This window comes from Marmota marmota, unplaced genomic scaffold (assembly GCF_001458135.2).
Source record: "Marmota marmota marmota unplaced genomic scaffold, marMar, whole genome shotgun sequence".
NCBI classification, from domain to species: domain Eukaryota; kingdom Metazoa; phylum Chordata; class Mammalia; order Rodentia; family Sciuridae; genus Marmota; species Marmota marmota.
In genome coordinates, this window is record NW_026000005.1 from 38,364,606 (window position 1) to 38,391,333 (window position 26,728).

The 26,728-nt window shown below is 40.7% G+C and overlaps 1 protein-coding gene across 1 annotated transcript in view; it reads right to left on the reverse strand.

Moving 5' to 3' along the window:
* Positions 1-26,728, reverse strand: part of Epha4 (EPH receptor A4) — a 136,767-nt gene that overhangs the window by 68,989 nt on the left and 41,050 nt on the right. The window contains exon 4 of the mRNA XM_015481449.2: positions 6,374-6,529. Coding sequence (XP_015336935.2) covers positions 6,374-6,529 — 156 coding nt within the window. The remainder of the gene's footprint in view (positions 1-6,373; positions 6,530-26,728) is intronic.

Sequence of the window (26,728 nt, forward strand, 5' to 3'; positions counted from 1 at the left end):
TCCCCCTCGAAATCTTGTATTTGAGATTTTTTTTTCATACAAACACCTTTACAGAAATGATTGATGGCATGAATGATAAAAGGGTCAGAGGTCAACAAATGGATCTTCTGAAACAACACTTTGGGAAATTTGGGGCTTTTTTTTTTCTCACTCTTCAATTAACTAATCCTGCACTACAGCTAATAGCAACCTCACTAACTAGTTTCATAGAATGCATTTTCCCACCACTATATTATTAGCTGATTGTAGCTCTAAAGCAAAAAGAAATATGCTTTTGGGTGAATAAAAATGTAGTTTACTTGAAACTGAAGGCTGCCTTTTATCCCATGGTTTATACATCAAAGCCTCACTCTAGACATCACTCCCCAAATCCCTAAGCCAGACTGTTAAGCATGTAAATCTTTGGGGTAGAGAATTGAACTGAACATCAGGGGCACCTTCAAGAGAGGTTTTGAAAATGGATGTGAGATTCCTCAAATTAAAGCACTTAAAAAAAAAAAAAAAAAAGGAGAAAGAAAAAGAAGAGTCTCTCTTCTCCTGACCTTGGAAACAAGTAAGGACGATGTTATTTTAATTTGCATTCAAATTTTAACAACACAGTCACACAGCACCAGTGGGATCGACACTGGGTTTCCACGAAGATTGCTCATCATTTCATTATGGCTCATTATGTTGATAACTGTCAGAAAGCATTAGAGGCGAGGGCTTTGAGTAATGGAACCGAAATGGTAATTTTAAAACAATACACTTTCTGGAGGAAATACAGTGGCGCACTAAATTCAATTAGAAAAGGCAAATGTAGACAAAGTTAGTGGTGCTTGTTGTTTGGAACTTGGCCGTTTCAATTTCTTGATAACCTAAACCTGCAGAAGGCACCCTCAAATCAGTACTTTTCATCATAGATCTTGGTAAATTTGCCCTCATTAGCTCTAAGCTCTTCCCGTCTAAATTGTCTTAAAAGCTGCAATTTTGGAATATTTTAGGCCATGTCTAAGCATCAATCAATCACTCTTTGTTTGACACAGCTGACGAATTATTCAAGGCCCGTTTACTTGGAGACAGATTTGTGAAGGCCCTTCAAGTTGGCAATCTAAAATCATAAGCTCTCATTGAGAGAGGACTCCTGATCACAGTGCCCTGATAAGTTTCACCAAACACGTTAAATAAAGAGCAAAAGCACAAGGACCGATTTTTCAATTGAAAAATATGGAAAAACCACTCGGGTAATGGTGGTAGGCAAAGGGGGCAAAATAACAAAGTAGCATTTTTCTTAGATTTACAAAGCCAATTAGGGACTTCCTAAGGCATTTTTTTTTTTAAACCACATTTTGAAATATGGTAGGAAAAAACGTGATATTGGCCCTGCTTGCTAGCAGGGGAAAAGAAGACCTTTCTCACACCAGTTATTGGACAAGGAACCAAAGGACTAAGGTAATCAAAAATATCCCTGCTGAGGCACATGGTGGACCCCTCCCAATACTGCTGATTGGCAGACCCACTGCAGACTAAAGCAAAAGGAAGGGACTGGGAAGGAGATCTGGAGTGGGCCAGGGGGTACCGCAGTTAGAGGACACCAATTTCCTTAGTAAAAAATCACATCAAAATTTCTGCAAAGAAATGATTCATGAAACCCAAATTCCTTCTTCAGCTTCAATGGTGTCCTTGTGTGTGTAGGAATAATAGCATCTGTCCTACTGGCAATAAAAACCCTGTTGCCCTTCTTGACCCATATAGCCATCTGAGGTGGGCATTTGCATTTGTATTCTCTGGAAATAACCTAGTGAGACTCTGGAAGGGAAAAAAAAAAAATCAACAACAACTATAAAAAACAAAACTGCACAGAGAGTGTATTTGATTGTGTGCCCCCAAACCAGGTCAGATTTTCTTCATTTAAAAGACAGATTAAGTACTCCATTTCCAGCAAGCGAAGAGTGTTGGAGCGGCACACACCTGAAAGAGGGGATCTCCCGCCTCCTGCCATCCTTGTTATCTAAGGGTGAAAAGGTTCACATTCCAGCAGCTTCTGTATCACTCAGAAACTTACTTAAAATGAAGAATCTTGGCCTGTCCTGTGTCCTGTTCTGATTCCTAAGTGATTTCCAGGCACACTGAGGTTTAAGAAGCACTATCCAAACTCCCTAAACAGTTACCACCTGAAAACATTCATATCACATGTCCATTGACTGATCTCACTACCTCTGCCAGCAGCTGTTTTTATTAGCCTACCCAGAAGCTCTTGTCAAAAATCCTCCCCAAAATAAAGTTTACTGGTTATTAAATTCTCATAAGTCCTCCAGCAGTGCAGATGGGGTGGACTTCTAGGAGTCTCCCTCTAAATTAGCTGATGCTACTTGTATTCACCTGGTCTCATCGTTCTCCAAGTGAACAAAAACCTGATTTTACAGGCCAGTGGAGCAGAGTCTCTCTTTGGCTAGAAGAATGAGTCTCAAAGAGTGTGTTTTATTTCTTCATTAGTGTGCCGTCACAGTGAGCGATCACTAAATGCAGGGCTGCATGAGAATCCCAGGGTTAAAGACAGCGTAATGAACAAAGAAGGCGCCTGATTATCATGGCTGTCAGCACGAGGGAATTGGGTTTGTCACCTGGCTTAACCAACTGGTAAGAACTGATTAGAGGCTGGAATCAGTTTGAAAGGATCCCTGATGTTTATGTTCCTTTCCATCCCCACATCTTGTCAAAAGAATCCGATAAAGCTGGGAGTGGGGAGGATTATTCTGGGGGTTATCTGAACAAGAGGTTCTTTGAGAAACTCCCACTGTGTTCTCTATTGAAATGTCCACTACAGTGCTGTCCAATGGGACTTTCTGCAAGGACAGAAACTTTCTGTCCACTACTATTGTCAGTACCCCATGTGACTACTGAGCCCTTGAAATGTGACAAGCATGAATGAGCAACTGTATTTTAAATTTAATCATAATGACTTCAAATTTGGAAAGCTGCATGACCTAGTGGCTACTGTATTGGGCAATGATAGTCCACTATATTCAACAGGAAGGAAGAGATCTAATGGGAGAGCCATAGGCTAGGAATTGGATTTTAATTCTTCTGCCTAACTTAGTAAATATTATTATATCTAGGAGCAAAGAATGGTCATCTCCCTGACTGTACCTTTCTCAAAGGAGATCTCAAGAGACTTACATAGTTAATGTTATAAATTTAAAAAGTAATAACTTTAAAAGTCAAGTCTGTAGAAAAGTGGTTTGAACTTCAACTGTACAATGGAATTGATGACTATCTTTTGAAAATATTGATGCTTGAGTCCCATTCCAGTGAGCCAGGGGTACAATGTGGTCATCAGAAAATCTCATTGTATAGTCAGAAGGAAATCACTGATAAGACATAATGATAACCTGCTGGGGAGGTGGTCTGGGGGAGGAAATGAACTTTCAGGGAAGAAAGAGGAGGAGAACAAACATTTATTAGCTCCTCACCATGTGCCAGACCTTTGCAAATATGTTCTTAGCTACTTTTTAACACAACCACAGGCATAGAAGTGAGAATCCACTTTACAGGCAGAGTAAGGACTTGGAGAGATTAAACACCCTCTCAGTGTCACCAACTTGGTTAGTGGTTAAAGCCAAGGCTGTCTGCCTGGTAAGACTAGTGGAACCATCTGCATTGAGTTTCCGCTTCACTGAGGGGCTGGGTGCCGAGTCAGCAGGATTCAGTCACAATTAGGACAATGCCTGTGATCTTGCAGCAGAGAGGAGGAGGAGTTCCATGTGCAGGAGGGCAAGGACCACCTGTGGCTTTGGTGTCCCCATGGGTCTTCTATCTATGACTCAAAAACCCACTGCCCTTGCTCCCTTTACCTTGTCAAAAACCATCTCAGAAAAACACAAAAATCACTTTCATTTTTCAAGTTTTTGTTTCATACGTATGTTAAAATCAATTTTTTTTATTCATCTATAATATCAGGATAAAGCTAATTAATTCATTTCCACAGACATAAAATTCTAAGGGCTCCTCTGCCTTGTCATTATTACACATATGGCCAGCAGCCCAGTATCACAGACACATGGCAACCTTGGGAGGGGCCCTAAACTCCCAAGGAGCAGGGTACAGAGGAATTCAGTAATGGTCACATGGCTCCCTATAGTGCTGGACAACAGGTCAGAATCAGGAGATGGCCAGGCCGCATGGTCCAAGGTGAGACTCCTGACATTTGCGACACAATCCAACTCAACCTGGAGAAGCTTTTCCAATGGAGAGGGGGCCTGCCTGATGCAAATAAATGGCCATGATCACGATGTCAGCCCCCAATAGTTCCCCTCTATTGTGCTCGAAACTCCCACTAGAGAATTGTTGGTAGTGTGTGTGGAGAGAGGCAGGAAGTTTATGATTAAATGAATCACACAAACTTGAACACATCACAGAAATATTTCAATTGGGAAAGACAAAGCCAGGACTTGAACAGAGCAAACAAAAGCAGCCATCCAGAAGGAACGAGGGGAAAGAAGGCCAAGAAATCCTTGTCGGCTTAGGTTACACCCAAGGCTGACCTCACCTCTAGAAGTTTATGCTTGACCTGGGAGACGGTGCAAGAAAACCTCCCAGGAACTAGAAACTATGTGAGTCTTCAGATTGTGTGGCTTTGATACCACAGTGGGGTGTGGTCTGGGGAATGCTTTTGATCACCTCTGAACTGGAAGCTGCCTTATCTATAAAATAAAGATAACACCTACCTTATGGACTCCCTACAACTGAACCAGGTAATAAACTTTTTTGAAAGTCCCTCATATATTAACTAACTGTGTATGATTTTTAAGTTGTCATCATCATCATCATTAGTAGTAGTATTGTTTCTTGTTATGAAACCCTGCAGAGGTTATGGAAATATCAGCCCAAACTTGGGATGGACCAGAAATCTCTCTCCCCACTTCTTTCAAAGGTGATATACCTGGTCATGACAGACAACGGCCCCCGTGACAGCCCAAACTACTTAAAGGCCAGGAAGAGCTTCTATTCTCAGGTGATGCTGGTCCTGGGCCAGCCAAGATGGGATTTATAGTTGTTAAGGAACATAATAAGAATAATTATAATTACAGTAAAAGCCAAAATATATCAGCAGCATCATTTTATGCATTTTACATAACATAAGCAGTATGAGGCTGTGAAATACCAACAGGCACGAAAGGACACGGAGGCTGTGCACCCCTAATCCAGAAAATGCAAATCCAAAATATTCTCAATTCAGATATTTTGAGTGCAGACATGACACAATAAGAGAAATATTCCACACCTGACTTATGATGGGGGACAGTTAAAACACTGATGCCCTGAAAATATTGTACAAAATCCTTCAGGCTACTCGTAACAGCTGTATATGAAACATAACCACATTTGATGTTTAGATATGGGTTCCATCTTTAAAATATCTTATTAGCTGTATGCAAATTTTTCAAATACCCCTCCCCACAAAAAAAAAAAAAATATCCTCAATTTAAAACATTTCTGGTCCCAAGCATTTTGGAAAAGGGAAACTCAATTTGTACTATTATTAACACATTCTACAGATGAACGAACTGAAGCTGACCAGTTACCCAGCTACTAAAGAGTGCGTCAGAAAACAAACGCAAACCCTGGGGACTTTGCACTAAACCACTACATCCCCAGAAACAGACTTCATTAACAAACCCAGGAAGTGAAATGCTGGGCTCTTCACTCCTGTCCTGGTCCAGGTCACAGCCACTGCAAGATCCATGAAGCCCAGAGTGTGCATGAAAGGAAGAGCAACACCTGGGAACACTTTCCAAATAAGGTGTGAGAAGAGCTCTCTCTACTGCCCTTCACACCAGGCTTCTCAGCTCCATCCATTCATTAGCCCAACACTTATTAAGTGACTATCATTAAAGAAGCATTTATTAGGATCCAGAACTAAGTGTTATGAACACAAAACTATGAGGAAAGACGGAAGAGGTGTAATGGCAGTTACAGCAATGACCTCAGACACACTGAGCTGTCTCTTTGCACACTGAAACCACATTCTCAAACCCTGCTCTCTACCTGTTTCTCCCACAGCTGTAAGCTTTGCGCAGTGCTCTATGCAATGGTAAAGCCATTTGTAAATTCCAGTCTCAGCTCTAATTACACTGTCAGACAGCCCCTGAACACTCAATCTCTGTTCCACAAAGCAGTCTGCTGGCAGCTGCACATTTTGAAGGCAAGCAGAAACGGTGAAAAAAATTCTTTCTTTTCATGAGCATTTTCCCTGCTATGATTGAGAAGAGATGCATGCTTGATCTAATTTGCCCCCTGCATGGCTATCCTGGGAGAAGACCTGGCAGTGCCCTGCTAGGTGGTAATGAAAGCTGTTGGCATCACAGGAATGGGAGACAAGCAAACAACTTACGGGTGCAGGGCATAGAGGCAGCATCATTGTCAGCTCGGAAAAAATCTCGGTCACAGGTGCACGAGGTGGCGCCTTCCCAGACAGAGTAGCTGTGGGGTGGACACTTGGCACAGGTGGCATCCGTGGAGAGAGCCTTGTAATATCCAATTTTGCAAGCTGCAGGGAAGGAGAAAAGAACAAGAGAACAAATATAAACCACTGCGAATACAGCAAAGCAAAATGTGAAGCCACTTCCTTAGCTCAGAGGAAGGAAGATGTTTATGCTAATTACTGATGATCAGCTATGGCTTAAGATACAGGTATAGTCGCCCAGCCATTTATTGATTACAGCCACCCTTTAAGGGTCCTTTACATTCTTGGTTAGGTGGCAAGAGGCCCCCTAGGAGATATTTGCTTAAAATTGGTGGTACCCACTAAAAGCAAAGCCTAAGTTTGCTGAATGCCTTTCCATGTGCCAGGTACCCTGTATCTGCACTCTCTTGTTTAATTCTTATAACACTCTCTTTCCATAAACACTATTATTATCTTTACCTTAGAAATTCCTGCTGAGAGCAGGTAATTACTGGTATGAAACGAAGTGTCTGGTAAGTGTCAGTAACCAGGTTTGACCCTGGGTGTTCTGCCCCCAAAGCCACCCGCTCTGGGATCTGAGAGCATGGTCTTTAACCAACCAGTTGAAAGTATGTCTAAATGGTAGCAAAGAGGTGGTGTGTGATTATTTCCTATTATAGCTAAAGAGAGTACCATAGTACACAACCAAGAAAAGCAATCATATATATATATATAAAATGTTTTGTAAGGCATGTGTCATGATTTCAGGGCAAAATAATAAAAACTACTAACTGTAGATCCTGGAATATAATGTGGTGGTTTTTTGTTTGTTTGTTTGTTTTTAGATCAGCAAATATTTTTTGTTTATTTCAAGTTAATGAAACCCTCCTGTTTTTTTCTTCCTCTATATTCAGCACCCTCACACCCTCAAGAGTCTGGTACAGAGAACAAGAGTGGTACAATTCTTTATGCACCTGAGATGTTTTCCATGACTTCATTTTTATAAACACCAGACTGACACTGAGAACTACTTTTCCTAATGTGGAAAAATTCAATAATGCTGCAAAACCTCATAATAAAAAAAAAAATAGTTAATAAGGCCCTGCTTCCCCAATTTCCCACTCTATGTTATTCATGATCTGTTCCAACATGAAATTAAAACTGACCAATATTATCAGTATTAAACTCACAGAGGCAAGGTCATTAAAAATAAAGTTTTCCCAGCCAGGTGTGGTTGTGTACCCCTGTAATTCCAGCAACTTGAGAGGCTGAGGCAGGAGAATCCCAGGTTCAAGGCCAGCCTTGGCAACTCTCAAAGTAAAATAAATAAAAAGGGCTGAAGATGCAGCTCAATGGTAACGGACCCCCAATCTCCCACCACCAGGTTCAATCTTCAGTACCAAAATAAATAAATAAAATTATTCCATAACATCAAAGGTGTATTTTTTCTTCTTCTTTTTTATTTATTTGTTCTAATTAGTTACACATGACAGCAGAATGTTCTTCGGTTTCATTGTACACAAATGGAGCACAATTCAAAGGTCTATTTTAAAAAGTGAGATGCCTACAATCTTCCCAGCATGATCCAATCTCAGTCCTCTCCATTTAATACATCCCCAGGTTGTATCCATACTGTCAAAAACACCAGCTGGGAGAAGAACGTATGGGGACATTTTCCATCAGCCTGACCATCAAGAAACTAACCAATGCTAGCAACCCAGCAGATCTTTCTGGAAGGAGATCTAAGGGACCTGCAAAGATACTTGATTCTATGTGGCTGTGATCCCCTGCCAGCCCCATGCATGAAGCATCTTGCAGACTCCGCGGAAGCCTGCTCCTTTCTTGCGTGTCCTCTGACATTTTCTGCCTCACATGCTCATCACACAAGCGGAAAGGGAGTTTAGTGGGAGCTCAGAAATGCACACAGTTACTTCACTCTTATTAACTGAAGTTGTTTATGGAATTTCCTTTAACGAGCTCAAACTTTATGACGTGTGCAGCACCAACAATAAAAGCGCTCAGAGATCAATCTCTCCCTTATTTGCTTTCGTCCTTCACTGGACCGAAGCATCTTAGAAAAACAAGCTGCTCCAGTGACTGAGATTTATGTGTCTCAAGTTTACACACATCGCATAATTAGATAAGGTTCACCTTGCAAGGGGCTGTTTGGTCAACCTAAGATGGCCCTAGGGTTTCCATTAAAATCAGAAACCCAGGTTTGGTAGGAAGAAGCACTGGGGCTCAGGCCAGGCCATACCAACACAAAGAGTCCAAACTCCCGGGGTCCCACCTTTCATCAGCGGGTCACAGTCAATAAAAACAACTGGAGGTAACTTGTTCAGAACTGCCAAGAAGGCACACATTATGTCTTTTTTGTTTTTTCCCAAGAATATCTGCTGTTCCTGACTGATTCTCATGTGCTTTTGATTTCATCCACAATCAAAATCTAAAATTGAATAGTGGGAGTAGAAGATGAATAATAATGAAAATTAACCAATGACTGGTCAATGTGACACAAAAAACAGCACTTGTTTTGGTTGGGGGATTGGGGATTGAATCCAGCAGTGTCTCACCACTAAGCCACTCCCCCATCCCCCTTTGTGATTTTTTTTTTTTTTTTTAATGACAGGGTCTGGTCAAGTTGCCCAGACTGGCCTCAAACTTGAGAACCTCCTGCCTCAGCCTCCAGAGCCGCTGGGGTGACAGGTGTGTGCCATTGTGTCCCACTGAAAACAGTACCTCTAAAAAATCTCATGGGGTCACTGCTATTTCTTCAACTTACGTAGGTAGTTCTTAAAAGACTATTAGTTTAAAAAATTAAACTCCAGAGTTCACAAACATCAGATTGGAAGATGTTTCTTTCAATTTGTTAAAGTCCCCAAATTCAGTATTTTAGGTGAATTTAAGGAAAAAATGAACTTGCAAGCTTATATTTTCTTCCAAGCTGATACTAATATGTTACCAAGAATAAAAATACGTGAATTCATCGGGGAAATACACAGCTTCATACCAATTTGGAGAATTGAAAGCTGCGGGTTTTTTTTTTTTTTTTTTTAACATGTGGAGTATTTTTACCCTTTTCCTGTTTTACAAGCACAAGCAGAAAATATAAAATTGTCATTGTACTATTCTCGGCAGCTCTTGCTACCCTTAACACATTCTTTTGTCTTCAACTACATTAAGACCATGTTATTAATATTTCAGGATTCTTAGAAAGGCGCTCTCAAAATACAGCAGTGGCTATCCACACAAACAAACATTTGGCAGCTTAACGTTCAAAACAACCTACCAAATAGATGGTTCCCCTACATTTCTCTGCTGTGTGGTTGACGGCGGCCTTCCAGTATTTGATGCATGAATGTGTGAAGTCCATTCTACATTTTTCTTATTCAACACTCGCTAGCATCTGAAAATATTCACTGTCTCTTTCATTCTGAACAAAACCCCTGTAAGAGATTCCCTTGGCATAGCAGGCACTGATGTGTGTTAGTTTTTCCCATCATTCTCTCCTGGTTGAGAACTGCTATCCTGCATTTTTTTTTTTTTAAATGCTACTGACTTTTTAATCAAGTCCAAAGTGCTTCCTCAAGAAACATCTTCCTCCTGCCCTCTTCCCAGTGAGGCTGCAGCAGGCAGGGAAGGGGTACCTGAGAATAGTCTCCTTACTTGGCCTTCTGACTTCCATTATGGGAAGATAGTTCACATCAGCAAAACAAAACTTGCACCCAGTTCCTTTAGCTTTGTCTTGATTACTGCTTTCTGTTGACATGACATGAAGGAAGAAGATGGAGGAAAAGGAGGAGGAAGAAAGGCTATGTTCTTTCATCAGCTCACCAACTACCACAACAAGGTTAATTTTAAAATTTATCAGGATATTCTCTTTGTAGAATATTGAGTTGCAGTTACCTTTTGTTAGATGCAAAAATGTTTTTCAAGCTAATACAACATCTGCTAGATATATTTTGGTGCACAGACACGAATACATGGAGATGTAATGCCCAATTTCATAGCTGTTATAGCTATTCTTTTACACATGTCCTACATAGATGGTCAGTCTTGTTTTTTCTTTCCAAGAAACATAGAAAGAAAATATAGAACCTGATTGTCTTTACAGCTCATTTTAAACTAGCTTTAAAAAATAGCTATGTGTGTCATAGCAAGTGTGGTTTCAAATATCAAGCAATTGAGTACTGTATTAACATGTATTACATTGTTTCATTTAATTGTCAAAATAACCCCATGAGCTTGTGGCACTAACACTAGTCCCATTTTGCAGATGAAGGAACAGGCAGTTTTAGGTAGGCTTCAGGATCATACCAATAAGCAGTAAAGTCAAACATCTATCTAACTCCAGCGCTTATGTTTTTTCTGAGTTTTCATGTACTGTGGTTACCTAGTATGAGGATTGATCTTTAATAAAAATGTGACTTGGCTATCAATGATGGGGTGGGGAAGTGAGTTAGTCTCAACTTCCATTTGCCCCCAAGTCCAACTCATTGCTGGCTGCATGGACCACACTTTGTTAACTGTGATCCACTACCTACATCACAAAGACTTGGGGAAGTTACTAAAACCAGGCTCCAATCCAAGTTTAGGATTGTCTGGTGGGGCATAAGAATCTTCTTTTCTTACAAACTCAGAGGCCAGTGAAAATCCTGCTGGTCCAGGGACCACACTTTGAAAACCATTGCCTGGCAGAAAACAGATCTACCTCCAAGAAAAATGTCAAAGTGTTGTTCATATCAGATAAGCTCAAACCACTTCACTCCTCTTTCTCAATATCCAAATGCTACTGGGTCAAATGATTGTCAGAAGAAAAATAGTCTTGGTGTGGGGAAATGGCATGTCAGAAATGTGATAGCTTTAAAATATAAAGAATAAGGAACATCCTTATAGAACTTAAATTGTTCTTCAAGCAAAGATAAATATGCCCTGTAATGTCCCCAGTGTGAATAGAACAGAACTTGGGGTAGAATAGCCTTGTAAAAATGAACTGCTCTAAAAGAAGGAAAAAACACAAAATTTATACCCAGTTACGCTAAAGGTCACATTTTAGAATTCAAAGTCACCCATCCCCATCCCAGTGTTCCAAGTCACAGCCTCAGCACTTGAAAGGCAGATGTTGGAGGGTGGTACAGCAGTTCAAGAACACCCTGAGCAGTACAGCAAGACCCGGCATAAATAAATAGAAAATTAAATAAAATATTTCAAAGGAAGTCTATCACGTTAGTACTGTCTCAAATAAATTGTCCTCTCATATCAATACTGTGAAGTTATCACTGGTGTCTTCTGATATTGTACTTTACAACTATTAAATGGCACAATAAGTCTATGCTTATTTGATTTCACACACTTCTGTTTCCTTGACAATAAGTTTAGGATAGTAAAATATAATTGTTTAAAAACACTTATTAAATAAATTAATCATCTGGGGTTTTTTTTGTTTTGTTTTGTTTTGTTTTGTTTTGTTTTGTTTTTGTGGGTATGTGTATGCACTCTGGAGAAACAATTTTCCAAAAGACAGTTGCAAGACTAGAAATTCAAGTTCATGCCATTCACAGGAAGGTTCGAAGTCTCTAATGAATATTTGGGTAATTTGTAAAAAAGATTTACTGAGTTGTTTTTAAGGTTCTAACTGGATGTCGATCTTTAGTATCCTCAGGACATTATTTTGAAATGGCTTTGGGGAGATGATGGAGATACAAAAGATCAGATAAAACTGAAATATTCTATTTTGGTTACCTTAATCAAATTTATAAAGGAATAGGCCAGAAATCCATCTAGGACAGTTAAGATACTTAGGACGGAGATGTTTTATAATCAACAACAGCAGGAATGTTAAATGAAGAACAGCAAACGCAAACAAACCAACAACAACAACAACAACAACAAAAAGGCTATTTTCTACCTAAAAGTCCTACTCACTGTCTGATTTGCTCTTAAACTTCATAGTACTTTATACCAAGGGCAGCCTGGACATATGATAATGGGCTGGCTTTGGACCTGGAGCTGTAGAGACCAGAATTTGCGACTTAGCTCTGCTATTTATTAGCTATGTGAACTTGAACAAGTAATTTGGCTTTTCTCTACCTCAATATTGTCACTTGCAGGGCTGATGTGAGGAAGAGGAAGATGAGAACACAGCCTGGTGTGTGGCGTGTGCTAGCTATGCACTGAAAGATCACTTGCTCTTACTACTGGTTACAACTAGTGTAACTGGCTGCAAGAAGTGAAGATAATCCACATATTTAAATTTTTTAAAAAATGTTTTTCTTTATATAAAATGGAAAAAAATCTAAAAATGAAAATAAATAAGAATACAATTTCTAAAACATATAGAATGACATTTATTATTGTTTTATTTTCCTCCCTTAACAGAAGGTGGAAAACGTGGGGCTAACTTCTGATTCATAGACCTGCATCTTATTCAGTAGCCACCATTAAGATAAGTATCAAGTAAAAATGTATTTTTATTTTAAAAATGTAAGCAAACTTTTAAAGTAACTTAAGCTACTGGGTTGGATTTTCATGGTTTCTTCTCTCCACCAGTAGTGTATGATGCGAACCTTCTCCTCCTTCGAGCCCGGATTCTATTTTCTGCCCTCCATCTCCTCCCATTATTTCCCTTCTTACTTGGGAGCTAGCTGTCAGGAAAACAGACAAGGGAAAAAAATGACAGGAAAAAAAACTATGCTGAAAATTGCCTTGCTCTTTCACGAACAGAATGCAGCATAATCCCATAAATAGGTGGGTAATTCTAAAATGTCAGATGTATGTGGTTTCCACATCAGGTGCAGTAAATCCTCTAGAAGCAAATCCACATAAAGCTTGATAAATTTAAATGAACTCCATAAACATTATTGAGCACAAATGAAAAAGAACACAATAGAGAGATAACTTCCTATTCCCCCACCTTGACCATAATTATTTGAGGAGTTCTTTCTCTTTGGTGAATTTGGAGGGAGAGAGCTTGCACAGGAGAGGTTCAAATAAACAGCAAAGAGAAGCAAATTTTCAGCCCATTTTTCAAGACCTAATTCCATTGTCAGAAACTTGGCTTAAAAGCAGCCCTGTTCCCTACACATGTGGAGGCGATGGGGCTAGAGATCACGCTCTTCAATCTTGTAACTCTAATCTTTGCCTGGTAAACCTGGGGTTCTCTCAGCAGGGACCCAACCAAGGCATGAGGCTTCCCACTTACCTGGAAGGACTGACTGGAGGAGGGAAGGGCTCCAGTGTCTTTGAAAGACATGTTGCATGCTGTTCTAATGCCTAGAGGTTGCTCCCAGGTGTGACAAAAGGACTGTTCTGAACTTGGACTTAGGTATGTTCATTGCAGTTTTCTCTAGGAGGGAGCTGTCATGAATTTGTAACAGATCACAATAGAGCATTGTTCAGAATGAATGGATGGATTATTTCAATTTGATAAGGTGACAATTTTATAATAGAGGGCAGCAACAGCAACCTATAATCACCATAAGATTTTTTTAATGCATCTATTTTACTAAATGAAGATCTCCTATTACCTCTGTAATCCTGTTTCAATTCTCCCATGTAGGATATTGAAAATTTACTATATAAAGAATGCATATTCTGAATCTCAATATTACCTTGAAAAATAATTCAGGAAAGCAATCTAATCCATAGAGCTATACAGATTTTATGGACACATTTTTTTCCTTTTATTAATGTGAAGTTTTTCTAAAATTTCATACAACAATGATTACGACTTTCTTTGGAAAACTTTGAAATTATGAAATATTCATTTGAGTTTTCTCAACTTATTGATCTATCAAAGAGATAAATTTGAGTAGAATGAGCACAACTTAATTAAAGGACTCTATAATCATTGAGGATTGTGGAAATGATGAAAACATCTCTTTGCCTACTATGCTAAAGTTTATATTAGCAAAGGAAGTGAATGAAAGCTGAAAATCACAAATCACCCCAATGCAAAAAAAAAAAAAAAAAAATCAAGACACCCAAATACTTCTTAATGAGCTAAATTTAGAAATTTTTAATCATTTTTTTAAAAAAACTGATCTCTGCCTTGAATTTAAATATAAAAATGACTAAGTATCTGAAACACTTTTGAAAGATTTAAGCAAATGCTACCATATAAACTACCAACCTTATAGCAAGGGCACATCCATCCCAGCTGTGGCTTGCAAATCCAGAGTCACTGAGAGCAAACTTGATTGACATTTTACAGAGCATCAGGCTTTTTGATGAGTCTCCACTGTCTTCCTCACCCTTTGATATTTGGGATACATAAAGACTAGTGGCTCATTACAGATCCTCAGGTGACAAATAACAGGTTAGGGCACTGAACAGAGGAAGCAGCTGTTCTTTCCTTCTTCCACTCCTTACCCTCCTTTGTGGATCTAGATAAAAGTTTCATTCATTGCTAGGTATGTACAACTGTTCATTCCTTGGGTCATTTATGTTTTAGCAAACATTTATTAATCTTTTACATAATAATGGCAACAGTAATAATGAGAGTGACTATTCAGTGACCACATACTGTTTAACAAACACATGCTAAGAGTCTCAGTCTGAGAGGTTGAGACTTTCTATGGAACTGAGACCTTCAAGGGAGAGAGCAGAACACAACTCACTCTCACATCTACAGGGGTGCTCCCCTGCAGAGGTGCCTCTGGACTTCTGTGGGGACTCTCGTCACGCATCTAACCCAGGTTGTCTGTCATAAAAGGAACTGAGTAGAAAAGCCAGCTGAGTTAATAGGATTTCTGAGTATCAACCAAAGAAAGAGTCAAGCCAGGAAGCTGGTTCCAACCAGAAGCTAACATAGTAGTTACTGATTGCCAATTGATAGTTGTGGGTATTGGAGGTATTTATCAAGCTCATTTAGACAAGAATCTTCTTTGTAAGGGAGATCCCAGCTCAATGAGAGACAGAAATGATTCTCTCATTAACTTCAGGTATCGCCTATGCTTGCTCAAATTTTCTATCAATTTAGAAATAAATGTTGCAAAGAAAACTGGGGAAGAATGAAATATGATTTGGAGCCAGGACCAGACCGAGAGAAACATGTGTTAAATAATTATTTGATTAGCTCCGGTGGCATTGCCACTCATTGTCACCCAAACTACTTTACAGCCTGAGTCGTCACCACTCATGATTTATGCAGCTGAAAGGAGTGCAGTAATAACTGCTCAGTATCCCTCTTTCTTTTTGATATGCTGATGGGGTCTAAGGATCTCAGAAGAAAAGAAAAAATCTCCCCAGTGTTGTAGTTATTAGTAATGCTCAGCAATTCTCTGCTGAGACTTTTTCTGGGGAAGTGGGGGGACTGGAATTCAATCCCAGGAGTGTTTTACCACTAATCTACATCCTCAGTCCTTTTATTTTTATTTATTTATTTATTTATTTTTGAGAAAGGATCTTACTAAGATGTTGAGGCTGCCCTCAAACTTGTGGTCTTCCTGCCTCAGCTTCTAGAGTCCTCGCCTGAGGTTTTGAATCGTGATTCCAATCACCATTTGCTTTTCAACAATTAATATATTGAGAATTTTTTGAAAGAGAATTTTTAAATTCTGAGTCTAAATGATTTTTATAAAGTGATTTATGTTTAAGAGATATGATCAGGCTAAACATCTGTTTTTGGTATTGTGCATAGTGGATTAAAGATTTTATATAACTACCTGCCAACATTTAATATTATATGTGTTGGACCATTCCAACTTTGCTTATGTCTGAGGAGAACAAAATGAAAATTCCCCCGGGCTCCCTGAAGAGACCTAGTCTAGACCAAGTGAAATTTATGGGGAACTTGCACTGTCTGTTTTCAGAGCAAAACAGACATGATCCCAGGGATGATAGTAAAGACCAGCACTCCAAATACCTGGGATAGCACAGATGATCTTGCTATTATTTAAAAAGTGCTAGCATCAACCCACCCTCTTCCACTGACTCAGTGACACTCCTACAAGCTGGGGGGTTTGAAAATTCATCTAATGCATTCTGAACTCATCAGCTTGATGGATTGTTGTCCCCAGAAATCAGTTTAAATTGCTAGCAGAAATATGCAGTGTGATGACAGACTGCTCATCTACTCCCACCTTGACAAGGATGACCTAGCAACTTGACGAGGCTTACCTGCAAGCTTCGCACAGGACCACATGCGTAAAAGTGCAAGGACGGGAGCTGCAAATTCAGGAGCCTGAACTCCATGGCGTAGGGCAGTTTTCCTAAGCTTTCACTTGATCCCCTCTCCTAGAGCACAAAGGGCTGGTCTCTAGATGCTCCTAACTGTATGGCATGTTGGACGGGTCCCACCCTCAAGGGTTCTGGGAGGTTCTGCGGAAAGTGCTTTGGCAGCCTGAGCACTCTCTGTCATCAGTCTGAATTCATGGGAAAGGGCAAGATGCCAGAAGTGCTTGCAGGTGAATACTTGGTCCCTTTCAAGTGCATCTGACTTACACTGATGACTTAAAAGTGTGTTTGTCTTTTGTTGGGAAGGATTGTCAGTGAGGTGGGTAAATCTTTTCCAGGTATAAATTATAAATCACAAACGGGGATGGAAGGGTACCACCAAGTCACAATCTGCTTATCTGGGCTTCTCTCATCCTAAATATTAAACATGAGCAATGAACATAAAAATAGATATTGATAATAGGAAAAAACAAAAAAGGTACATCACACCGACATGTTCCCAAAGTGTTGGGTCATGAAGGAAGAAAAAGGGAGGACAAACTGCCCTTTGTAAAACATAAATGCAAGAGAAGCCAGACTGACCCATTTAAGAAAGCAAAAGAACAAATCAGGATTTGTTCTATCAAACACGGAAGAACTGCGTATCATAACAACCTAAGTTCACCTCAGATGTACAAAAATTTTTACTCATCAAAGACAGACCTTTAGAACAAACTTAAAATATGATTATAAACAGCATAGCATGGGCAGCTGAAAACCTTTTCTAGGATTCTATTTAGAAGACGTAGCTGACCTGAATTTAGGAAAAAAGGGTTTTCACATCACTTTGCTAATTAATGCCTCCTTCTTGTACATCACAAAGTAGTTGAGGATCCTTTACAAGGTCCTTCCAACCAGCCATTAAAAGTTGATCACTTTTACTCTGCAGGGCTTGGAGGGAGTCTTTCTGTGCCAATGTGCTTTTTTTTTTTTTTTTTTTTTTTTTACAGTGGCTGTAGAAAGTTTGTATTTATTAGGTATAAAATACTCCATAATAAAAAACTGAATTAAAAAAAATGTTGATCACCTTGGCATGCAGAAATCGAGACCTGATTTTATTCATCAGAATAGGAAAAAAAAATTTTTTTCATCCAAGACAGGATCAGCCCTAAAGAGGTTCAGATTTGAAGGGGGAAATATGGTGAAGTCATAAATCATTCTCCCAGAACAAAAGAGGGGAAAAAAAAGCATAAAAAAATTTTTGGCTGATTAATGATTACCTTCATGAACAAAATGAAGCTGTCCTTCCCGAGGCTGTGCTGAGCTTCCACTTACTTGTGTGGAAACACAACTAAGAATCCATTCATGCATAGGTGGAAATGGAGGAAGGGTCCTTGGGGAGAAGACCTAAATTCCAACCCAGGCATTCATTCACCAACTCTAGCCTCAGTGTCCTCTGAGGGCACTGGACTAAGTAATTTTAAATATCTCGTTTTAAACTTCTAAAATTCTGTTTCCACGATCTGACAGACTCAATAATTCTGAAATAACACAAGCTGTTTTAACGAACACCAAAGCAATAAACAATTGGGTTCAACGCTATTCAGCAGATCATTCCCATCCCTCCGTGTATCTTTCCTTCCCAGACTAGCATGGGCTCATCATCAAACTCCAAATCTAAGCTCCGCCACTTCCCAGCCCTGGGATTACAGCAAGGAACTCAGCCATGGACCTATGTACTCAATGTTTTTTCTCCAATAAATTCATCCCTTTAAACTCTTCATTGAACTTTTTCTTCTCTTTCTTAGTAGAGATCTCCAAATGCACTTGTGCTCTTTTTGCTAAATACTAAGAACCAAATCAGACAAGACAATGAGGGAAAGAAATGTGTTAAGAACCTCAGTGGCGTGAAAGGTCATTATTGCACACGTATTTTTGAGCATCTGCATGTGGGTGACATGAGTAGATGACCCACAAGGTCTGTACCACGTTCTAGTGGTAGGGACAGAATTTAGCAAGAGAATAAATAGGTGATAGGAAGGACATCAAGGGTAGGACACTTGAATTGGGATCAGAGTCAAGAAAGGGCTGGTAAATGTGAAGGTCATATGGGGGAGGTGGCATTCAGGGACAAAGGGAAAGTTGCAAAATCCCTATGGGCAGTGTATCAGAGGATCAGTAAAAAGAGGACTGTCATTGGGAAACGCTTCCAAGACCCATCTGAGAAGTCACCCTGGTGCACATCACAGGCCCTTCACTCAGTGAAGAGATGAGGGCTTGTCCTCAGTGTGGCAATGGGATCCGTTAGAGATTTTTCAAAAGATCTCTAGCTGCTAGTGGAACATGGAACACAAAAGTGCCATCAGAAACAGGGGGTCCATTAGGAGGTCACTGAGGTAGCCAACGGAGAAAGGAAAGCCACCTGGCCAGGGTATACAAGGTGGAGCTGGGAGTCAGCTTCCACGTAAAGACATAAGGGACCAACATTGCTCTTCCTCATAGCCCTAAGATCTTCCTCTTAAATAGACTTGAGATTCCAAACAAGTGACACAAGGAGCAAATTTTGACTCTCCCCCCTTGGCTCCATCCTTCAAAATGAGTCATGTCTAGATCCACAGACTGGGGCTGTCACTTCCACAGCTAATTATGGCTCAAGGATGCTCCTGAATGTGCCAGAACAACAGCCCTGAGGAGGCTGGCAACCAGCCCCTGGGTCCTGACCACTTACAGGTGGTCACACCTTGATAGCAGCTGCATGACAGCACCTACCAACTAAGGAGAGGAGGGACAGATGCCTGGGCGTGATTCAGGCTGGAACTAGGAGTGCAGACGGAACCTGTCAACAGCGACAAAAGGAAATGAGGAGTGAGTAAGGTTTCAGGGAGACATTAGGTGGCTGCTGGGGTGGCCAGCACCAGTTGTTGTTCAAATGAGGCCTTCCCTTTCCTTTCCTCACTGAGCTGAACTTGACCTCATTGGAGGCCATAGATTGCTAGCTGACTTCTAGGAAAACTGAGAAAATAAGTTGATATACTCAGACCTGGTTCTGTTTATGCTTTTCTTTCCCGACTGATCCTCCAGAGGAATGGTCCCATCTCAAGTTGCAATAAAGGAGAACTCTCCCTCCCAGGCTCAGTCTTGACCCCTGCTTCTGAACAACTATAATTCACTAAAGAACTGTCATCCCAGGGTTTTCTGCCCATCTCTCTCTACTGGGCACACTCCTAGCTCAACAGCAGCAGCAAATGTGCCTGCTCATTTCCTCTCCCAGCTCTAATGTTGAGTCCACCGGAGTAGCCTCAGCAAATGAATGGATGAAGACATAGTTGCCTCTAGCTTCCCAGTGTTGGTGACCATCCTTCTGGACACAGAAGGCATCTCAGACCACCAGCCTTTGCTATGAACCAAGCAGTACAAAGATTATCTCGGGTCTACTTTCCTGTTCCTACTCCATTGTGACTTAGATTTCCCCTCAAACAGCCTTGGAACGTGACAGACAGGCTCTGCTGACAGTTGCCAAAAGGGAAACAGGACAATCCCAACCTGGGCAGCCAAGAAGGTCTGCTGATAACACTTGACGAGGACCCCGGAGGTAGAGTTTCACAATTGTCACCTAGAGGAGTAGGAAACCTATGGTTCCCTTCGCCTACCAGCAAATGAACCCTGAGAGTGAAAGTTGAAATATTTAGATATGAAATAATTCTCAGAGGAAAGGGAGCAGTAAAGGTTGGAAGCGGTGGAGCTGGTGGGGGAAGAAGTTAAGTTCTAGGAGCAGCAGCCTAGGGAGCTGAGCAGATAGGATTAAAGATAAGGGCCCTGTGAGTGGGTCACACCCTCGCACACACAATACACTGGCCAACTCCTTTACTAACAAAGGCGGCTCAGATCTTGACCAAAACCCAGCCTAGTGTAACAGTCAGGGTGCTCTGAAAAAAAGACCTAAAACAATGTTTTTCAAAACCATCCAAGAGGGCAGGATATAACAAAATATGATTCCTAGGAAGTCTGAGAATAACATGGCCCTAAGGCCACAAAGGAAGTCCAAGTTTCCTCATTGTATTTTAAATGAAGCAGAGTTTTTGAAAACCCGTGTTTGGACCTGAAATGAGAAACACCAAGGCTGCCAATAATCCCATTGCAAGAGGGAGTAGAAGCCAGATGGGGATTCCAGAGCAAGAAACGGAGGAAAGCAGAGAGGTGGAGCAGAGGCCCACCATTCACAGGCCCATTTCCTTCAGCTCTGCAGGACAATCCAACAGCACTTCTTTCTTCTGCCCCAGCTGTACAGAGCCTACCAGGAGACCTGAGCCCTGTATCAATGTCAATCCTACAGCTAACACCCCCCCACACACACACACTCCACAACCCCCAAAGAGGGCATCTCTCACACTTTAGGAATAAAGAACATTAAAAGACCCATGTATAATGTATAATAAGCAAATTAGCTGTTTAAATGCAAGGAACGACCATTTTCATGTCACCGCCTAAGTAAACAGCAGCGTCTACCTCCAACACACCTGCAGCAGCCCAGCCACACCCTTTCCACCTGCCTGGACCAAGGCCTCTTGACTTCCTCTCAGCTTCCTCAGTGTCTCTCCTTTTCTTCTTTTGCTTCCTCTCTCACTTTCTTACTGGCCATTATCAACTTGTGTTATGGTTTGGAAGTGAGGTGTCCCCCAAAATCTCATGTGTGAGAGACAATGCAAGAAGGTTTAGAGGAGAAATGATGGGTTATGAAAGCCAGAACCCAATCAGTGAATTAATCCCCTAGTGGATTAACTGAGTGGTAGCTGAAGGTGGGTAGAATATGGATGGGGGAGGTGGGTTGTTGGGGGTGTGCTTTTGGGGTATATATTTTGTATCTGGGAGTGGAGTCTCTCTCTTTGCTTCCTGATCATCATGTGAGCCACTTTCCTCCACCACAGTTTTCCTCCACGATGTTCTGACTCATCTGGAACCCCAAGGAATGGGGCCAACTGTCTGTGGACTGAGACCTCTGGAACCATGAGCCCCAAATAAACTTTTCCTTCCCTACCGTTATTCTGGTAAGATCTTTTTAGTCACAGCAGTGAAAAAGCAGGCTAAAACAACTTCTAAGGTTAATTTTTAAGTACCTGTTTTGTATATTTAAAAGCATAAGATGCTCATGCTGATTATGTCATTCCTGTGTTTTAAATCTTTAAATGGCCCCTATTGTGTAGACCATGAAATTCAAAGAGATGACTCGAGAAAACCAAGGGTCACTTCTGCCAGCCTCCATTTGTCCTTCAAGTACCCAACATTTTAGTCAAACCAGGCAGCACCCTCTCTGTTGTCACCTGAATTGCTCTTCACACATTCCCAATTATCTTGAATAATGGAATCCTGACCCCTAACCCCTTTTAAAACCTGAAATCAGCTACCACCTCTTCCATCAAGCATCACCACATTCAGGAATGAGACCTCGAATTTGTGTTTACAACACAGCACTGTTACGGTTTATGCTCACTTGAACATATAGTCATTCATTTTATTACCCAGAAAGCCACTGGCTGGTAGACCCAGAGTGTAATTACCACTTAGATCACACACACACACACACACACACACACACACACACACACACACTTAGAGGAATTCCTATTATCTTATCTTGAACACAACAGATCTGTCTTCAGGAAGTGAGAGTTTTAAACTCTCACCAAATGCTTTAAGATTTTCAATTCCCATTTCCCTCCTAAAATCCTATTTTTAAAAATTCATGTAATTTCTGATTTTTTCCCTATAAGTTGGTGACTCTGAACAAATGAAATAAAGACATCAATCATTCTTGAAACATGTTTCATAATATGAAATTATAATCTTTTTGATGAAAAACCCTTGACAGTTCTACTTTTAATGTGCATTCTTTGAAAAAGCATTCCAAGACAAAAGGCACACTCAATAATGCCTCAAAAAATGTATTTGCATTTTATTAACCTTAATATTGTCTGCATCCACCTGAAATTTCCTATAAATCACATTTAATTACATCCCACCCTCTTGGATTTGTTTGTTTGGTTGGTTTAAATTTGTTTAAACTACTATTTTAAAAAAGAAAGAAATGTTGAAATTCTGATTATTTCATGCACAGCAAGGTTTGGCCATGTAGTGTTAGCCCACGGACATCCTGTAATAATTCTTTCCCGATTTTCAACTCCTTAGACTCCATTATTTAGTATTGTGAATGTCAGTGGAGTAGTTATTGCCTGGCCAAACTTCTGTCAGCCAAATTCACTCTAAACCTGTGCTTGTGTATGAAAAGGAAGCCCAAGCCTGATGCAATAGGAGGAACTCTGTTTAGATCTTAGATGTTGCAAGATAAAAATCAGAAAAATTGCTACTGAAACTGGCCTCAGGGTTTCCAGATGAAATGCCAGGGACTGTAGAAATACTATAACCAAAGCAGGGAAAGGAGGAAGAGGAGGAGGTGGTTTTAGAAGGAAGGGCATGAGGTCAGAAGGCCTTTGCATTGAGATGTTCAGGATGCAATCCAGGTGTGGAGGTGGGCTCTGGCACTACCAGAACATTGGAAAACATCTGCAAAAAGCACAAGAGTCACCACGGGAGGGTCTAAACTGTGGAGCCGGGAAAAGACTCAGGAAGAAATTTGCAAATACCCTATTTCAGAGGGAATTGGAGGAAAAGGAATAAAAAAGCTTGAGAGACAAGAACACAGAGGAAGAAGGGAAGGAGTAAGCAAGTGTGCTCCTCCACCAACCACCAGGCTCTCCTGACGTGGGCACTGCCCTGTTGATGTCATTGTACAAGGAGGCACCCAAGAATTTTGAAGCCCAGTGACACAAATACATGCACATAAAGAGCCCAGAGGATGCATGAAGAAAACCATGGGAGATCATAACTCTAACCAGCAAGGGAATGCCAAGGAGGAGGAGGCCAAGAAAAGACTCGAATTGCCAGTGTCAAAGAGAAAAGTCCCACCACCGTGACACCAGGTAAGGGTGGGGAACCAAGTTGTAGGATTGGGCAGTTGATAAAGAAAAATGAATCAAAAGTTAGAAAAATGTTTTACACAATGACCACCGGTAGCAGAGGTGGAAAAGTCGCTTCCTGTTACAACACAACTATTATTCAAGGGATTTGTGAAATTTTGTCCTCTGTTAAGTAAAATAGCATCCCCCCCCACAAACCCCATACGCAACCCCAGAAATGGCTTTCTCAGGTATTTACGGAGAAATCGTATTTACTGATATTCCATTTCCACAAGTTTTAACCTCTGAGAGTTCAATTATGTTCTTGAGATTTTTAAATCAAAAGCCAAAGTTCCTTGTCATAAGTTGAAGATCACAATAAAAATAAAATCCTATTTTTTAAATATTTTCAGTTAGACTGTCACTATGCAGAAGGTGAAGACCCCAATACTCCCAGGAAGCCTCCCGCCTTACAGAAGCACTGGCGATAGCTGGAGTGGTGAGGGTAGCAAGGGCTTCCTCCTGCTCTCCAGGTGCCCTTCTCTCCTCATCTGATCCTCCCTATCATCCCGAAAAGTAGAGGCTATTTCAATTGATTGATTGATTGACTGATTCAACAAATATTGGGGCGGGGGGCATCTAGTACACGTCAGACAATGTTCTAGGTGTTAGGAATAAATCAAAATCCCTTTTGTTACATTGATGGAGGCAGAGGGAATGGAAAGAGAGAAATGAACAAAAAAACCCGAACACATGTAAAATGCCAGGTGGTGAGAAATGCTCCAAGGGGCATACAAAAAAAAAAAAAAGAAGAGGAAGAAGAAGAAGAAGAAGAAGAAGAAGAAGAAGGAGAAGGAGAAGGAGAAGGAGAAGGAGAAGGAGAAGGAGAAGGAGAAGAAGAAGAAGAAGAAGGAGAAGATATATTTCATTTATTGAAAACTGAGGCACCCCATTGATGCTTGACCTGCAGAGGACAAGACAATGTTCCTTAAGTAGTGGGGTAAAGGTCAGATGCAGAGAGGATGGTCCTAGGGTAAAGGCTTCCAGCCACTTCTGCATGCTGCCTTCTCTCATGCCAGATGTCAACTGCACAAAAGGTACGCATGGAATGCCCCAGATTCTGCCCAAGCTCACTTTAATGCCAGGCTTCTGGATGAAAGAAAAAATCAAAGTCAAGGAAGTGTAATATCCCATATACAATCAGTAAGGCAAGTGGTGAGTTAAATGTGTCTTCTAATTTCTCCAGTGTTGCTCTATTGCTTCAGGTCTTTTTGTTGAAATGGAAAAGAGGGTAAGAATGCAGGTAGCAGTTAGTCCACATTAGATTTTGGTATAAGTCATTATAACTCACCACATTAGACTTATAACCAGTCTTCCGAATGCACAAACGTTACCTTGGAAACATGGTTGTAATTTCCTAATGAAGCCTGTGTCAAATGAAGAAGCAAACTAGAAAAGACAAGGAAGTATATTGTACTTAGCGACCTTTCAGAATTTGCCAAATGCTTAGCCATCTACATAAAGCTTAAATGTATCTTATAGCTTCACTTCAGCCAGCAAGATACAACATACAAAAAAAAAAAAAAAAAATTGTACCTGGACTTCTCAATACTTTCTACATCTCAAGTGTCAGTCCAGATTACTAAACACAGCCTGGGTTAATGGCTATACAACTGAAGTTTATTAACATCAAAAACCTTGATTTGGGCCAGGTGTGGTGGCTCATGCCTGTAATCCTAGTGGCTCAGGAGGCGAAGGCAGGAGGATCTCCAGTTCAAAGCCAGCCTCAGCAATTTAGTGAGGCGCTAAGCAACTCAGTGAGACCCTAAGCAACTGTCACTAATAAAATACAAAATAGGGCTAGGGATGTGGTTCAGTGGTCAAGTGCCCCTGAGTTTGGCCCCAGCCCTAAAAAACAAAACAAAACAAACAACAAAAAAAAAAACCTGATTTGGCTGGGCATAGTGAAGAACGCCTATAATCAAAGCAGTTCTGGAGAATGAGGCAGGAGGATTTTGAGTTCAAAGTCAGCCTCAGCAAATTATCAAATTCAGCCTCAGCAAATTATCAAGACCCTAAGCAGCTTAGTAAGATCCTGCCTCGATATAAAAATTAAAAAGGGCTGGGAATGTGACTCAGTGGTTAAAATCCCCTGGGTTCAATCTCTGATATCTCCTCCCACCCACCCCACCCCTGCTTAAAAAAAAAAAAAAAGGAAAACATTGATTTGAGTTGATTTGATTGCATTTTATGGCTAACTACCTATTAATCAAAATCTTACATGCACACATTTAAGGTATGTATTTCCCAATTCAGGGATTTAAAATTAAACTTTCCAGCAATGATCATATTTTTACAACTCTTAAAACCTCTAAAGTGTCCTAGCTATTGTCTCATGTACCTGAGACAAGTGGAAAGGAGAGAATAAAAAGAGGCAAATTTCATAAATCTATAAATATATAATTTTATAGCTGACGGAAAGAGCTTACTATTTTCATCACTCACCGAATTACATACCCATGATAGAAATTTCTGTTTCATAAAAGAATGTGATAAAAATTGACGATGTAAACTAGACCAATCTGTCAGGGAACGTGGCATTCATGGTGGCCTGGGGCAAACCAGCTGCGAGTCATCTGTCCCTGGCAGAGTGGATGCGAGGGGACAACCATTATGCTGCATGAAACTTCCCATTCAGGTGAATGGAAACTGGCGCTAAACTTGATGTTAGTTAAAAGGTTAATTTTCTCACTCATGTTGTGGATATTAGTGCTGGGGAGGAAAACCATGATCACAGGCTCCCTGAATTACCTTTCAGTTAATCAGGATAAGGGAACTGAGAGTGGGATGGTTCCTTCAGTTAGGTTGAATAATTCCCGCACTGGGCATGCTCAGGGTTATGCTGTTCCCATTCCCATGTCTCATCAATGGAGGCAGAACTGCCCAGTGGTTAGACACAGGCTCTGCAATCACAGATGTGGTTTGAATGATGGAGCTGCCCTCTGAGGGCAGTAAGATGTGGAACCTAACTCATCCGCAGATTCCTTTCTGAAATGGGGCTGCTACCAGGTGAGCAAGAAGGAGAAATCACCCACCAAGGTCCTGGCCCAGCAGTACCAAGTTTCACCACCACTGGGTGTCCTCAGGTGCTCTCTTGAACTTGGAGCCTGTGTCCTCTAGACACAGTGTTGCTCCCTGA